The sequence below is a fragment of the Quercus robur genome, chromosome 9, assembly GCF_932294415.1.
Source record: "Quercus robur chromosome 9, dhQueRobu3.1, whole genome shotgun sequence".
NCBI classification, from domain to species: domain Eukaryota; kingdom Viridiplantae; phylum Streptophyta; class Magnoliopsida; order Fagales; family Fagaceae; genus Quercus; species Quercus robur.
This window is the reverse complement of record NC_065542.1, coordinates 7,887,877-7,902,819: the sequence shown is the minus strand read 5'-3', so window position 1 is coordinate 7,902,819 and position 14,943 is coordinate 7,887,877. Positions and strand designations below refer to the sequence as shown.

At 35.1% G+C, this 14,943-nt stretch overlaps 2 protein-coding genes across 2 annotated transcripts; both read right to left on the bottom strand.

The window, feature by feature from the left end:
* Window positions 1–3,655: 3,655 nt before the first annotated feature.
* On the bottom strand, window positions 3,656–5,003 carry LOC126699340 (uncharacterized). The gene has a single exon (XM_050397095.1). It carries the CDS (start codon window positions 4,769–4,771, stop codon window positions 3,905–3,907), a length of 867 nt encoding a protein of 288 aa, XP_050253052.1. The 5' UTR covers window positions 4,772–5,003; the 3' UTR covers window positions 3,656–3,904.
* An 8,229-nt stretch (window positions 5,004–13,232) lies between these two features.
* Window positions 13,233–14,271, bottom strand: LOC126699378 (E3 ubiquitin-protein ligase RHA1B-like). Its single transcript, XM_050397136.1, has one exon. It carries the CDS (start codon window positions 13,990–13,992, stop codon window positions 13,441–13,443), a length of 552 nt encoding a protein of 183 aa, XP_050253093.1. The 5' UTR covers window positions 13,993–14,271; the 3' UTR covers window positions 13,233–13,440.
* Window positions 14,272–14,943: the final 672 nt, after the last annotated feature.

Below are 14,943 nucleotides of genomic sequence, written 5' to 3'. Positions count from 1 at the left end.
TGAACCTCTACCATGGCTTGTTATAGGGATATATATATTTTTTTGTTTTGGATTTCTGATTTCAATGAGAGATTGTGTAGATGAGAAAATATGATGCTAACATAGAACAAATTATACAGTCCTTATAGTGAACCTCGTCACTTATTCACCACTCTACTAAAACATTCTTACCTGTTTAAAATTGCTGAGTCAATTTTAACACAGACTAGCTATGGCAGATGAAAGCCTTAAAAAAAAAAATGCCTTAAACTGCTATCATCTAGCTGATTTGGTTTGAGGTTATCCATATACATGGTGCAAATGTTCAACAAAGATTGGACAGAGACGTGTGGCTAACGATATATGGGTAGATGTGAGAGAATTTCTATTGTAAATTGCGAGAATTTATTAAGTCACAACTAGACAAGCATTTCTTGCTAGACTAGCAGATGTAAGAGATCCTTCTTGCCTCTAGAATTTCTTGCTATAATTGCCAAACAAGTTTCCCTTTTGTTTCTAGCTGCATCCAAGTTCAACTTAACCTATTTGCACTAGTGGGCATTGTCTTCTCAGTTTGCTTTGAATATTCAGCATAAACCAGTTGGACTGGACTCTTCTTGGCAAGATACGTAGATCTCTATGTTCATTGCCAAATACAACAACATTCCAAGCTTTCCAAAGAATATAAAAAATCACAACTGCCATTATAGTGAACTAATCAATTGAAATAGGGCCTCTAATTAGATCAGTAGGAGGACCCACTACCAATCTAATCGGTTTAAGACTTTTTTTTTTGGGGGGGATAAATTGCAATTCATTCACTAGGAAAAGGAAAAAAACATTGAGGACGTCCTCCTTACAAACATCAGAAATCGAAGGGGGAAGGTTGCCCGAAAAAAAAAAAAAAAAAAAAACAAGAAATACGAGAATCTAAGGCGAACTTGGCTGCAACATGAGTAGCCTGGTTGCAACTTCTACGAACCCAGTAGAAAGACCATGACAGGAAGGACGAGGCTAGATCATGAATATCAGAGACAATGTGGGAGATAGACCCAGCTTGATCCTTATCACCTGAAAGGATGGCGTCGATGCAGATTTTTGAGTCAGCTTCAATGAAAACGTGGCTCCATCTTTCTCTCTTTGCAAGCTGGACAGCCCACAGCAAGGCCAAGGCTTCGACTTGGAGAGGAGGATGAACGGGGGTGATTCTAGCCCACACTTTGAGAACAGCTCCATGATCATCCCTAGCAATGACTGCTAAGGTTGATCTTGAATCGGGGACATTAGTGTTGATTTGTATGTCTACCTAGAAGCCTGAATGTCAACAGGGGCCTTGAGGTGTAATACAACATTACGAGTTTGCCAAATTTCATCAAGGGTAAATGCCATGTTAAGGGAGACAAGCCATTGATCATAAGCTGGACAAAGAGATGGTGGTGGGTTGAGAATCAGCTGGACAATGTCCGAGTGTGACCTTAAAGTATGCTCTTCTGCTTTAAACCCCCCAACAGGTTGAAAACCATAATGCTCTTGCAATAGGACACTTGAGGAATAAGTGGCAAATTGACTCGGACTCTTGGTTACAAAGCAAGCATGTTGGATCATCCACTTCCAAACGATTCAAGAGGTTCTCTTTGGTAGGAAGAGCATTGGTCCCAACTCTCCAGAGGAACATTTTGATCCTCTCGGGAGCTTTAAACTTCCACAGCAGATTCCAATTCACATTGGGTGGAGATTGAGGATTGGAGTGGGTGGTAATCTCTTTGTAGGCAGCTTTAACAAAGAAAAGGCCCTTTGAATTGGAATCCAAATGAGCTTGTCAGATCTAGGTCTGATGGGAATGGGGATAGATAGAATGGCTTGAGCATGCGTAGGAGCGAAAAGGTCGTGAACCAAAGAAGCTCTCCAACAACGGAGTTCAGGGTTGATCAAATCAGACACCTTGAGAGGCGAGGGGGCAGTTGCTGCAAGTTTAGACCCCATCTAATGCCAAAACCAGACCAATTCTGGCAATGGTAATGTACATTTAAGAAACACATGAAATTTCATGTTCCAACTTTATTCCATAGAGGTCACATCTGTCACCATCAAACATCAGTCATGAAGCTAATTTGACTTTCAAAGGTCAACTCACTCCAAGCTTTCAGAGCCATATGGCTCTGCTAAATCCTAGATGATTGCCACCAAAACCTCTTCCCCAATTTATCCATTCCATTTCAAACTCAATTAAAAATTTTTAAAGTAGACATTGTATAAAGGGGAAGAGCTTGAGCCAAAGATTTTATAGAGTATACTTACCAGCCCATGATAAACTATTTTTATAGAGTGTCTTGATTCAAGTCTTTCTTTAGGAAAATTAAAATCAGTAGACTTTTTTCTGGTGAGAATAGTGAGCTACCTAGATGCCTTGATTCCAAGGAAATGTTCTTGTAAACCCCACTTACTACAGAAGCTGTTAATGACTGATCTACTGACATTTTTGGAGGCAAACAAAACTAATTTAGCTTGATTCACTGATTGTTTAGACCATAGGCAATATGTCTGAACACATTCCAACATACAATCTAATTCCTTCATCTTTGTATTATAAAAAGGAATTAAACCATCTACAAACATTGGGTGATTAATGCCTGGAGTCCTTCAAGTCGCCCATTCCCTCTTCTCAATAGCCCAGATAGAACTTCATAATATATTATAATATTAAAAAATTGGGAGAGTCAGAGTCTCCCTACTAGAGTACTCTAGACGGTTGAAATATTCCACACCAACTTGGATTTGACAACAAAGAATATGACATAGTCGTGATACATTGGAGAATCAGTTTTGAAATCTTATCACAGATGCCAAACTTATACAACACTTTTTTTTTTGATAGGTAATAAAAATTTTATTGATAAAAAAGTACAAAGTGTTCACAATGGTCAACACTCTGAACTTGAAACAAATACATGAAACTCAAGTAGTAAATCTAAAAGAAAGAAGAAAAGCATGAATGGAAATACATTGCATGTAACCCCGAACTCTAGACCACTGAAATAGAATACCTAAAAGAAGAGATTTTAGGAGATCTAGAGATCTCTCTTTATTTTCAAAGGTGTGGGTATTGCGTTCCTGCCAAACTTATACAACACATCTAGAAGAAATCTCACTCAATCCTATCATAGGCTCTTTGCATATCCAATTTGAAACCCAATCAAAACCCTTCCTTTTTTTCATCATTTTAAAATTGTGGGCTATTTCTTGGATCACTATGGAGTTTTCAGCTATCCATCTTTCAGGCATGAAAAACAGCCTGGTTTGGAGCACTCAGGTGATCTAAAATTGATCTTATTCTAGAGGCCAATATCTTAGCAATAAATTCATATGAGAAATTACTCCAGCCAAGACCAATTAGTCACAACATCTAAACTCACAATCACACCCTCTCTCCAGCTAATGGCAATTGCCAACATTTCTAGCCAACTATCACCACTGTAGAACTTCTCCCCCAAAAATTTACCTACATCATAATCTTATCCCTAGTAAACAAGAAAACCCACTTAATCATCATAGTCCTTAGCTGCATTAGTTCTAGTAAGCTTGCGCATCAGTTTGGGATTAAGCTCGAACAAAAACATAGAATTAAACATCAAAGCAATAAAATTTACAACTATCCATAAAAAAAACAAGGACTGTATTTTTGTGCAAATGCTATATATTTACATTAACCTCAAAATTGAATCTTGCACTTTCCAATGCTACAAAATGTATTACCAATCCTTCATATACAGCAACATTATTACTTTTATTAACACGAATTCATGTATCATGATCGACAACAAGAAACATTATCGCATCATATCATATACCAAACCAAACTTATGAAAAAAATTTTGTTATGCTATAAAACCTCGGCCAAATTCAATTCAAGAAAACCAACCGCATATTAAGATTCGATCGAATCAGCAGAAACCCATTTCCAAAAATGCTTCTTGACCGAGACAGCCTCGTCTGCCACCGCCTTTGTCTCGTCGAGATCACCATACTCCTCCCCGAGCTCCTCCGTGCAAAACTCCCCGTCCGGCAAGCCCTCCACCACAGCGTCCATCGAATGCAGCACGTAACACGCCGGCAGACCCGGATACGATGCCGAATTCCTCTCCTCCACTCTGTTCCGATACGACCCAGGTACAATCCTCACAATGCTTTCGTTGACTGACCCATTTAGTATCGAACCGAGCTCTTCTCTCACCGCCCGATGAACTGCCGATTCGGGTTCCTCGTTCGGCTTCATCTTCTCCGATAAGGGTCGATGCCGGTTTCTCAAACTGCCGTCGGATAGTTCCTGGTGGGTTTCTATGAGGACCCGGTTGTTTTCGTCGATAATTCGGACCGTGAGGACTTGAACTGTGCGAATTGGTGGGGTGGAATCGGCGAGAGAGGTTTCGCCTTCGGCGAGCTCGAGCCAGAGGTTGTGGACGTTCTTGGTGCCTGGTTTGACGCCCCAGGAGGCGAAAGAGTCGGAGGGCAATCTGGGTTTGAGCCACTCGGAGAGAGACTGTGGGTTTGTGAAGGCGTGGAGGTTGGTTTTTGGGGTTTGGGATGGGAGAGACATGGTTGAGATTTGAAGAAAGCGACGTGGGTTTGATGGGAAAGTGAGAAATGGGAGTTTCAAAATATGGGGTTTTGATGAACAAGAAGGAGAGGAGGAGAAGAGGAAGCAAATGGAGAGAGCTTTGAGGAAGAGGTCAGGGAGGGTGGTGGTGGTGTGGGCGTTTGTGATTGGTGGCTGAGGTGGTGGCGGTGGTGACATGTCAATGATGGTTTCTGTGATTGCTTCTTGGTTGCGGAGATGGGTTTTTGTCAGATATGAAAATCATCTCCATTACAGAGAGAGAGAGCCACAGATTTTAGGGTTTTGGGGAAATACTGATAAGAGGTGGGCTCTTGTTTGGTTTGGGGATCAGATAGATATTTACTCTGTTTTTTTCATATTCCTTTGTTCTGCTTTGTTTTGTCATTTAGGGTCATGGGTCTTCTTTGGTCACACTCGGCTCCGTTTTTGTTCACAAAATGGTTCTCTTGAATATGGACCGTTTATGCTTAGAGTTAGGAATTTTGGGTCCACTAGAGAGGTTGGGAAAGTATTCCAAATTGTCTCATAAGATGGGTTGTATGATATTTCACTCTCACAAGTAGGACTCACACATGATGTGAGAGAGAGATTTTTTTTATCTCATTAGGACCCGAAGGACCTGAAGGCAACATGTTGAATGGCATGTCTTCCCTTTAAAACCTTATATAATCCAATTCAACAGATTCTCAGCTCAAATTTCTTGCAATCTTGCCAAAATCCCCCTATCTTTACCAAGTTTTTGTTCAGATTGTGTAGATCTTGTGCAGGCCGGCCCAAGTTTGTTTGAGGCCTAAGGCGAGAAATTTATAAAAGCCTTTTTACATATAAATATTACTTAAATAATATTTATTTATTTTTATTTTGTTTAAAATCCATGATTAATTCTTACTTATATGACTAATTCACCCAAAGTGAGCTAATGATAATTACTATATAGGTTTTACAAATTAGCATATCACCAATAAAAGAAAAGTTATTCAAACATTCATTTTATTATATTATTTAAGTAACATCGATCATATTCCTGTCACATGAGTTTTTTTTTTTTTTTTTTTTTTTTTTTTTTTTTTGTGTGTGTGGAGAAAATGCTAAACTTATTACAAATTTTCCTACAAAAAGCTTACAAACTTATGTCACAATGAGGTGGCACTTCAACAAAATAATAAATGAGTATTGAATTACTTCATTGGTGACATATCAATTTGTAGGACCTATGTAATAAAACTTGTAATATACCAACATAACTTTAATATTTCAGGCCTTCTTAAGATTTGGATAAAATATACACCTAACTCACACTTTTTCTTTAATTAAAAAAAAAAAAAAATTACCGCCCAATATTTGGGGGCCTTAGGCCATGGCCTAAATGGCCTAGGCCTAGGGTCGGCCCTGATCTTGCGAGCTCTGGCTAGATTTGGTGGAGATCAAAAGATTGACATTGAAGAATTCATATAAACAAACATGAACATATAAATTCTATAAATATTTTTGCCATTGATGTAGAGTAACTAGGTATTACACCACCGAATAATACATGGGAATGTAGAAATTCTAAAGTAGGTAGATAAGCATACTAAGCTAACATTGACTATGAAGTGAATAGGAACAATACTTATTCTGTCCACCCAAAAAAAAAAAAAAAAAAAAAGAACAAAAAGAAAATTTCCTAAAAACTGATAATAATCTCATTAAAGATTGAAGAGTTGTGACTTCAGTGGGTATAATTGTTCTCCGTTTGGAAACCAAGTTCACTAGTATCATCGTAACTCTAGCCCAGTATGATTCTATGTTGCTGACATGATCATTGATTAGGATTCACATAATTTCATCTAGAATCTAGATTATCAAATATTTCATCCTTAAATAATTCTATAACTACAGGTACTACTACCCATCATCGGTGTCATACTTTCAGTGATGGCAACATTACAGGTATTGCTTGTTGATTCTCCTTTCGAATGTTGGGAAATTGCCTCAAATTCCAATTATGATTGGGAAAGATAATTAGGTTTCCTAGTTGAAGAAGGAAAAATTAATTTGGGTTTCCTTGTTATAGAAAGAAAGACTATTCCTTGGTGTAGGAGGAAGTCTATTTCTTATTAAAGAGTTAATGTATTCGTAGTCCAAGAGGAAATAGACTCCTTGTTAAAGAGGTAATGTATTTCTAGTCTAAGAGAGAATACTAAAAGAGTCTTATAAATAGACAATACTATAAAGAATTTAATGGCTTTGGCCCAAAGGTCTCCGTATGGGGAGAGGGAAAATAGAGTGTGAAACCAAGAGAGAGAAAAGGGATTTTCACTTGGGAGGAACGCAAGAGGATGGAGAGAGCAAGGTATTGCCGCCTTCAAGAAGATAGCCAAGAAGGAGATAGTAAAGGGTTGCTGCCTTCGAGGAGATAGCCAAGGAGGAGAGAGAAAAGTGTTGCTGCGTTTGAAAGAGATAATTAGTGTGTGTGTGTGAGAGTAAAAAAAAAATAAGAGTGATTTTTCTTTAGCCATGAGACATACACAAGAATTATTGTAATTGATTTGATAATAATGAAATTATTCGGAGTTTGTCCCGTGGTTTTTTCCCTTCAAGAGAAAGGGTTTTCCATGTAAATATTTGTGTTTTTGTGTGTGATTGCTATTTTGGATTGCTAATATTTGTGATAATATTATTTGATGGACCTAACAAGTAGTATCAGAGTTAAGGTTAGAGCAGAATTGATGGCCAGAGAAGAAGACAAGGCTTCAGGAATTGAAAATTTTGATGGAACAGACTTTGGATCTTGGAGGATGCAGATTGAAGATTATCTCTATGGGAAGAAGTGGCATCTGCCTCTTTTAGGGAAGAAACCTGATACTATGAAGGATGAAGAATAGAATCTTCTTGATAGACAAGTATTAGGAATTATTCGATTAACTCTATAAAGATCAGTTGCGCACAATGCTGTGAAAGAAAAGACCAACAGTGGTATTAGAGCTTGGTTGATTTAGTGGATGACTCTTTGTGTGAATTAAGATGGAAGAGAAGAGATTGTTTTGATTAAGGTGAAGCTATTCCAAGAGGAAAAGAGGACTACTTGACTAAGGCAGGAGCTATCCCAAGAGGAAAGAAGAGAGTTGAGGACAATTGATGGAATTTGATTCAAGGTGGAGATTGTTGGGAAATTGCCTTAAATTCCAATTGTGACTAGGAAAGATAATTAGGTTTCCTAGTTGAAGAATAAAAAATTAATTTGGATTTCCTTGTTATAGAAGGAAAGACTATTCCTTGGTGTGAAAGGAAGTCTATTCCTTATTAAAGAAATAATGTATTCCTAGTTCAAGAGGAAATAGATTCCTTGTTAAAGAGGTAATGTATTTTTAGTCTAAGAGAGAATAGCAAAAGAGTCTTATAAATAGACAATACTACAAAGAATTTAATGGCTTTGGCCCAAAAGTCCTCCCTATGGGGAAAAGGAAAATAGAGCGTGAAACCAAGAGAGAGAAAAGAGATTTTTGCTTGAGAGAAACGCAAGAGGAAGGAGAGAGTAAGGTATTGCTGCCTTCAAGAAGATAGCCAAGGAGGAGATAGTAAAGGGTTGCCGCCTTCGAGGAGATAACCAAGGAGGAGAGAGTAAAGTGTTGCTACGTTTGAAAGAGATAATTGGTGTGTGTGTGTGAGAGAGTAAAGAAATAAGAGAGATTTTTCTTTAACCGTGGGACATACACAAGAATTATTATAATTGATTTGATAATAGTGAAATTATTCGGAGTTTGTCCCGTGGTTTTTTCCCTTCAAGAAAAAGGGTTTTTCACGTAAATATTTGTGTTCTTGTGTGTGACTGCTATTTTGGATTGCTAATATTTGTGATAATATTATTTGAGACCCAACACCGGACCCTTATTATATGACTTTATACCCTCAATAGCAGTGGTATGTGATATCTAGTTTATTTTTATGTTTGATACTGGTTTCTTCTTTAAACTTCTTATGTATAATTTAATAAAGTTCCAATTTTTTTTTTTTAGATACAATTATATTTTAATTAACTTTAAGCAAATAGACAAATAAAAGTTTAGCAAAAAGTTTCTGACCTTAGGCTTGTGAAAGAGGTTGGTGCTTTTCATGGATAATTTTGTTGTTAATTTGTTATGCATTTTGGGTTTGAACATCTTCAATTATGTCTTTATTTGTAGCTTGATTATTTAAAAAAGTAAAAAAAGAGAAAAAAAGTTCATCAAAAAAAAAAAAAAAAAAGAGAAAAAAGGAGTTCACCATCTTGAAATTACAATAGATGGTTTGCCTACTTCCTAGAAATGATTTCTTCTTTTAATTTTTTTAGCTTATTTTCTTATGTATAGTTTTTTAAAGTTCCAATTCTTTAGACACAATTATACTTTAATTAACTTTTAACAAGTAAACAAATATCATGGTTTTTAAACCCGGATTGAACCGTACGGTCTGACCCAGTTAACTCTGACCTTCTCATTGTTGCAGTTCTTTTAACCTTAAGAACCGCTCCATATGAAAAATGCACAGAACCACTTGAACCCCGATCGGACCATACGGTTCTAAGAACCGTGACCGGTTTTTATGGTTCACACGATTCCTTTTTTTGGGCAAAGTTTAGGCCAATACTGACCGAACTTTTTGTAGTACTTCAGGTTTTTTCAAATCTGGAACCAAAAAAAAAAAAAAAAAAAGAAAAAGAGAAGAAGAAGACAATGAAGAAGAAGAAGAAAGCAAAAATGAAAAAACCAACCCTCATAGCAGGCAGCTTTCATCATGCCGTAGGTCACCTGAATGAACCCCTTCTTCTTACTCTTCTTCTTTGTTTTGTCCACACCCCTAGATGACTACTCTTTTGCTTTACTTTGTACTAAGGGTGTGTTTAGATAGAACTTATTTTGCTGAAACTGAAAACTGAAAACTGAAAACACTGTAGTAAAATAATTTTTAAATGTGTGAATAGTATCGTGGGACCTATTTTTAATGAAAAAGTTGATAAAAAGTGTAATTTGTAAGTCCGTAAATAGTGCATATGTGCACTGTTCACTGCAGAAAGTCAACATTTGCGGTTATTGTTCATTGAACAGTAACCGCATTACTCCAAAACAAAACGCGTGAAAAAAAAAAAAAAAAAAAAAAAAAAAAAAAAAAAACAGAAACGCAGCTTCAGCAAACGCAACGTGGAACCAAACACACACTAATTTTTAGTTGGCGAAAATATCATTTTGGGATCATAGTCAATTTGGTCCCTACATTTTGGTAGCAATCAATTTGGTCCATACTATTTTCAATTTGCAATCAATTTAGTCCCTACTGTTAACTTAGTAACGAAAAATGCATATGTGGCTAATGGTGTATACAGTTGGCATATTTGATACTTAGGTGGCGAATAAATTAATAAAAATAATGTTTAATAAATATTTAAAATACAACGTTGGCATTTTCCCAATTTTAATAGAAATTAAAATAAATTTTATTTTAATTTCATGATTCTAGAGGTGGAAAACAAAATTAGGAATCTCAGATTTTCTTCGATTTTCATGGCTCCCAAACACAAAATCACCTTCTTTATTTTTCTATCTTAAATCCTTGAATTCATGAACATATTCCACAACATCTCACCTCTATACAATTGAGAAACATCCTGATTAGAAATAACCAATAAGAAATTGAAATTTTAGAATACAAAAAATTCAACAAATTATTCCTAGCAAACTTTCTCAATAACCAAACAGAAACCAACAAAGAAAAAGAAAAAGAACAAGAACAAACCTAGATGGAAACCCTCTCATTTTGGGTTGGTATCTTTGTGTTGAGTCCAATCTTGTGGCTTTGATGGGGACAAGTCTAGCTAAATTTGTTTACAAAAAACCCAGATAATCTAGTGGCCAATATCCTTTAGAAACCTCAAAAAACCAAATCAAAACACCAAACCCAGGGAATCTAAAATCAACCTCAAAACCCCATTTTCTAAACCCTAACAACCAAAAGAAAATCCATTACAAAGGAAACAAACTTGATCATCGGGTGGTTGCGATTAGATCTCTATTCAACGATGGGATTTGATGGCTGGTGATAGCGCAAGGCAGGAACGGCGGCGGTGCAAGGTAGGAACCGTGACAACGGCGTAAGGCAGAACCCAAAACCCAGAACCCGCAACCCTAAGCTCTTGCTATATCTCCCTTTAATATGGTAACCTTGGCTCAAGCTGGTGTGTAGGGTTTTCTGGTCTCAAAATTGGTTTGGTGATATTAGAGGGTGGGTTTGTTGGCTTTTGTCTTGGTTGTTTACATTTGTAATTGAGATTGTGAGGGATAAACTACGGGTTTAAAGGTGGTCTCGAATGAAATGGGTCTGTGTTGATGTACTAATATGATATTTGTATTTTTGTATTTGGTTGCCAAAAAAGTACCATAAGATGCAAAGAAAATCTGAGATTTCTATTTTTATTTTTCATCTTTAAAAATGTGAAATCAAAATCAAAATTATTTTTATTAAAATTGGGGGAAAATGCCAAAGTGGAATTTTAAAATATTTATTAAAAATTATTTTCATTAATTTATTTGCCACATTAGTATCAAATGTGCTAACTGTAGGCACCATTAGCCACGTAAGCATTTTCCGTTAGTAGTTAACGGTATGGACCAAATTGACTACAAGTTAAAAATAACAGAAACCAAATTGACTGTTATCAAAATGTAAGAACCAAATTGACCGTCACTCCAAAATGTAAGTACCAAATGTTTTCACCTTTTTAGTTTTATGAACCCAAGATTGTGACTGCATTGGAAATGAAAAAAAGATAGTGGAAAATTGAATGGGGGCAGTTGAAAGTGTCATACCATATGTCATTTCAATTTTGAATCCTTCCCCACAACAAATTCTTATCCTTTTTTCATTTTCTTTTTCTTTTTTCATTATTTTTAGGTTCATGTTATAATTATAATATTCTAAAAAATGTAGGTGTTATTATTATTATTGAGGAGTAGAGATTTGAGTTTGATATTGATATATTAGTTGAAATATCTTTAAAAATTATATGGATTTTGACTAATAATATATAAAGAAATATATGTCTTTATATTTAATTGGATAATTTTAGTTAGTTTTTTTATATGTACTAATTTAATATATTTATTTATATTTTAAATTAATTATAATGTTATCACGGTTCAATCTCAGACTAATTTCAAAAAACTTGAATATCTCTCTTTTACAGTTCATTGAATAATTTGAGTTTGAAAACCATGACAAATATTCCCTCCGCCCCAAATTGTTTGACCTGTATTCCATTTTTGGGATATCCCAAAATTATGTTCTATTTGAAAAGTCAAACACCATTAATTCATTAACATTCCCTTTATGCCCTTAATTTATTTGTGATAGCATTTTTTTAATTAAAAAAATTAAAAACCTAAATTTTGAAATCCACTATACATGCATCTTTATTCAAATTTAAAAATTTAAAAAAAAAAAAAAAAAACTTCAACAATGAAAAACAAATTTGTTTAAGGGTAATTTAGGAAATTTCTAACTTTTTTCAAAGAAATAAGGTAGTTAATGATGTTTCCCTAAATAATTAGGTTTTTCTAACTAGGCTAAATAATTTGGGATGGAGAGAGTATAAGTTTAGCAAAAAAACTTTTCCACCTTTAGCTTCTATAGAGGTTGTGGCTTTTCATGGGTAATTTTGTTGTATGTTCTGTATTTGAACTTTGAACATCTTCAATCATGTTGTATTGCAACTCAATTATTCGGAAATTGTTTTTTTTTTTAAATAGGCTATTTTAGTTTCAAACCAGCTGCATAAGAATGCATCTTATTCAACTGTCGCACAGTCATAGGCTATAAACAGTGAGGCAATAATACAATCTTAATCCATTTGACTCGTTGACTTTGTCTTCCTTGTTGGTCCATTTTGCGTTTTTGGTTTGATCTCATGGCACTATTCACAACCCAGCCAAACACGTTAAATGCAGATTTTTAAGTAAATATTGGGTCCTACGACACTATTATTAATTTAAAAATTATTTTGCTACAGTATTTTCAGCAATAAATTTTTAATTTTTAGCAAATTAAGCGGTATCCAAAGATACCCTTAACCTTCAAGCAATTAGTTGCCGACAACTTCTTTTCAGAAAAGACCAAATCATGAAATTTTATATGATACTTTATTTTATTCAGAAAAAAAAAAAATTGCAATCTGTCCCAAAATAAACAAACAATCAATTATAAATAAAGTAAGATAAATAATCCAATTTATTGCACTTAAGAGGGACATTTTCAATTAGCTTTGTTAATTGTTAATTATCGAAGTCGTGAAAGCAACTTGGATTATTTTAGACTTGTTTTTGCTGTTGGAAGGTCGAACATTTTTTCCCAGGGAGGTAGGCCAACTTGGATTATTTTTTAGTTGAAATGATCAAATTTCAGATAAATAGTTTTCAAGGGTCCTTGAAACTAAAAACAACTTTAAGATTAGATAATGATGAAGCCAGACTTTGTTTTCTTTCAAGGGAGGTCAACTAGTGATATGTATTATTAAATTACAACAGGGAGGAGGGAGTTTTTGAAAGCCAAATAAGGAGACTATGCATGGCTCCCTTGCCTCTCCTCCCCTCTACAGATAAGGTAAGAGTTTAGAGCTTAAAATAAAAAATAAAAAACAAAAAACTTTACAATTCAACATTCATATACTTGATAGATCCAGAACTTTATCCAGCCTAAAAGGAAAGAACAATACCCCACAAGAAGTAGGGATGTTTAGGAAATGGCCTTAAAGTACCTTGATAATCTTCTATGACAAGACTTTCAAGTTTCAACTACTGCATATAACATATTATTGCTTGGTAGTTTAGACATCAAAATCAAAAAGTAACCATATCATAATCCTCACCAAACAAGTAACTCAACCTCTCCAATCTCCATGGATCCCCTCCCAACCCTGGCTCCTCTCTTTGGCTAGGTGATAGCTTGGATCTACACAAAGGACATGTTACCTGGCCCTGACCAATCCAAACATCTAGGCACTCCTTGTGGAACACATGAGAACAATTGCAAAGCTCTCTAACCCCATCACTTGCCTCCATGTTATTCAAGCACACAACACAGACCAAGTCGTCAGCACCACAAGCTCCTCTTCTTTTGAGCAAGTCACCATATTCTGTTATTGGAAGTTGCTTCTTGATTGATTCATCTATGAGGTGGAAAGGGACAGAGACCAACGAAGGAGATGGCCGATCCTCGGGCTGATAATCATCATGATTTCGATGTCTAAAGGATAAGAATTTCCAAAGCTGAGGCAGGTACGAGAGTAGCAATATGAGAATGTCTTTTACAAGGCCTAGCAAAAGGTTTTGAGAGGTTAATGTAGTAAGCTTTGGAAGTTTAGTGCAAACATTTACACAAGACAAACCCATGAAGCAAGGCAAAAATGAACGACAATCAGTGTGGGTTGCTGCTGAATGATTTATATTGAAATTGAAATTGATAGAGAAGCGTCTTAAATGGGGTTTACTTGGAAAGTCTTTTGGCAAGAAAACAGGTAATATTTGATTTAACAATAGGAAAAAAGAAGAGTATATATATACAATAGCCAAGTTTATATATATATATATAGAGAGAGAGAGAGAGAGAGAGAGACCACTGAGCTAAGCTGTTTAGACTTTGGACTTGGGACAATCCCATATCAATAAGAATGGCACATGACTTCGTGCAAGGAGTATCCCTCACTGCAGGTCCTATTTATATTTATCCAAAAGGTAGCTAGTAGACTTGTAGTAGAGTCAATGGAAGGACTCAACAGATATGATCTAACATTGTAATATCCTACTATTTTCATTTTAAATGAAACAAAATTAATCAAGGTACCTAAACATCATAAATTTCACAGAATTATTCTTTAAATATACATATGTAAGGATGCTATTTTGAATGGAAATTGTTAATTTAAGATTCAAACTTAACATATGATTTAACATTGTAATACCTTACTATTTTGAATAAGACTTAAGTACAATATTTAGGTGCTGTTCCTTAGGTTCTCTTCTTAAGATTCTACAATGTGGATTTTTTTCTCACAGAATGGAAGTGTATGTTTTATCTAAATAGCCACATGACTGAATCTTAAAAGGAAAACCTAAGGAATAACACTTAAAATACTCTACTTAAGTTTTGTCCTATTTTCATTTAAATGAAATAAAATTAATCATGGTACTTAAACACTATAAAATTCACAAAATTATTCTTTACACACACACACATATATATATATATATATATATATAAGAATGTTATTTTGAGTGGAAATTGTTATTTTAAGATTCATTTTCTCATGTTACATGTGTGTGTTTTATGAATGAAAAAAGTGT

Excerpts from the sequence above, each read along its gene's own strand:
- LOC126699340 (XM_050397095.1), bottom strand. The coding sequence starts at position 4,771 with ATGTCACCACCGCCACCACCTCAGCCACCAATCACAAACGCCCACACC.
- LOC126699378 (XM_050397136.1), bottom strand. The coding sequence starts at position 13,992 with ATGGGTTTGTCTTGTGTAAATGTTTGCACTAAACTTCCAAAGCTTACT.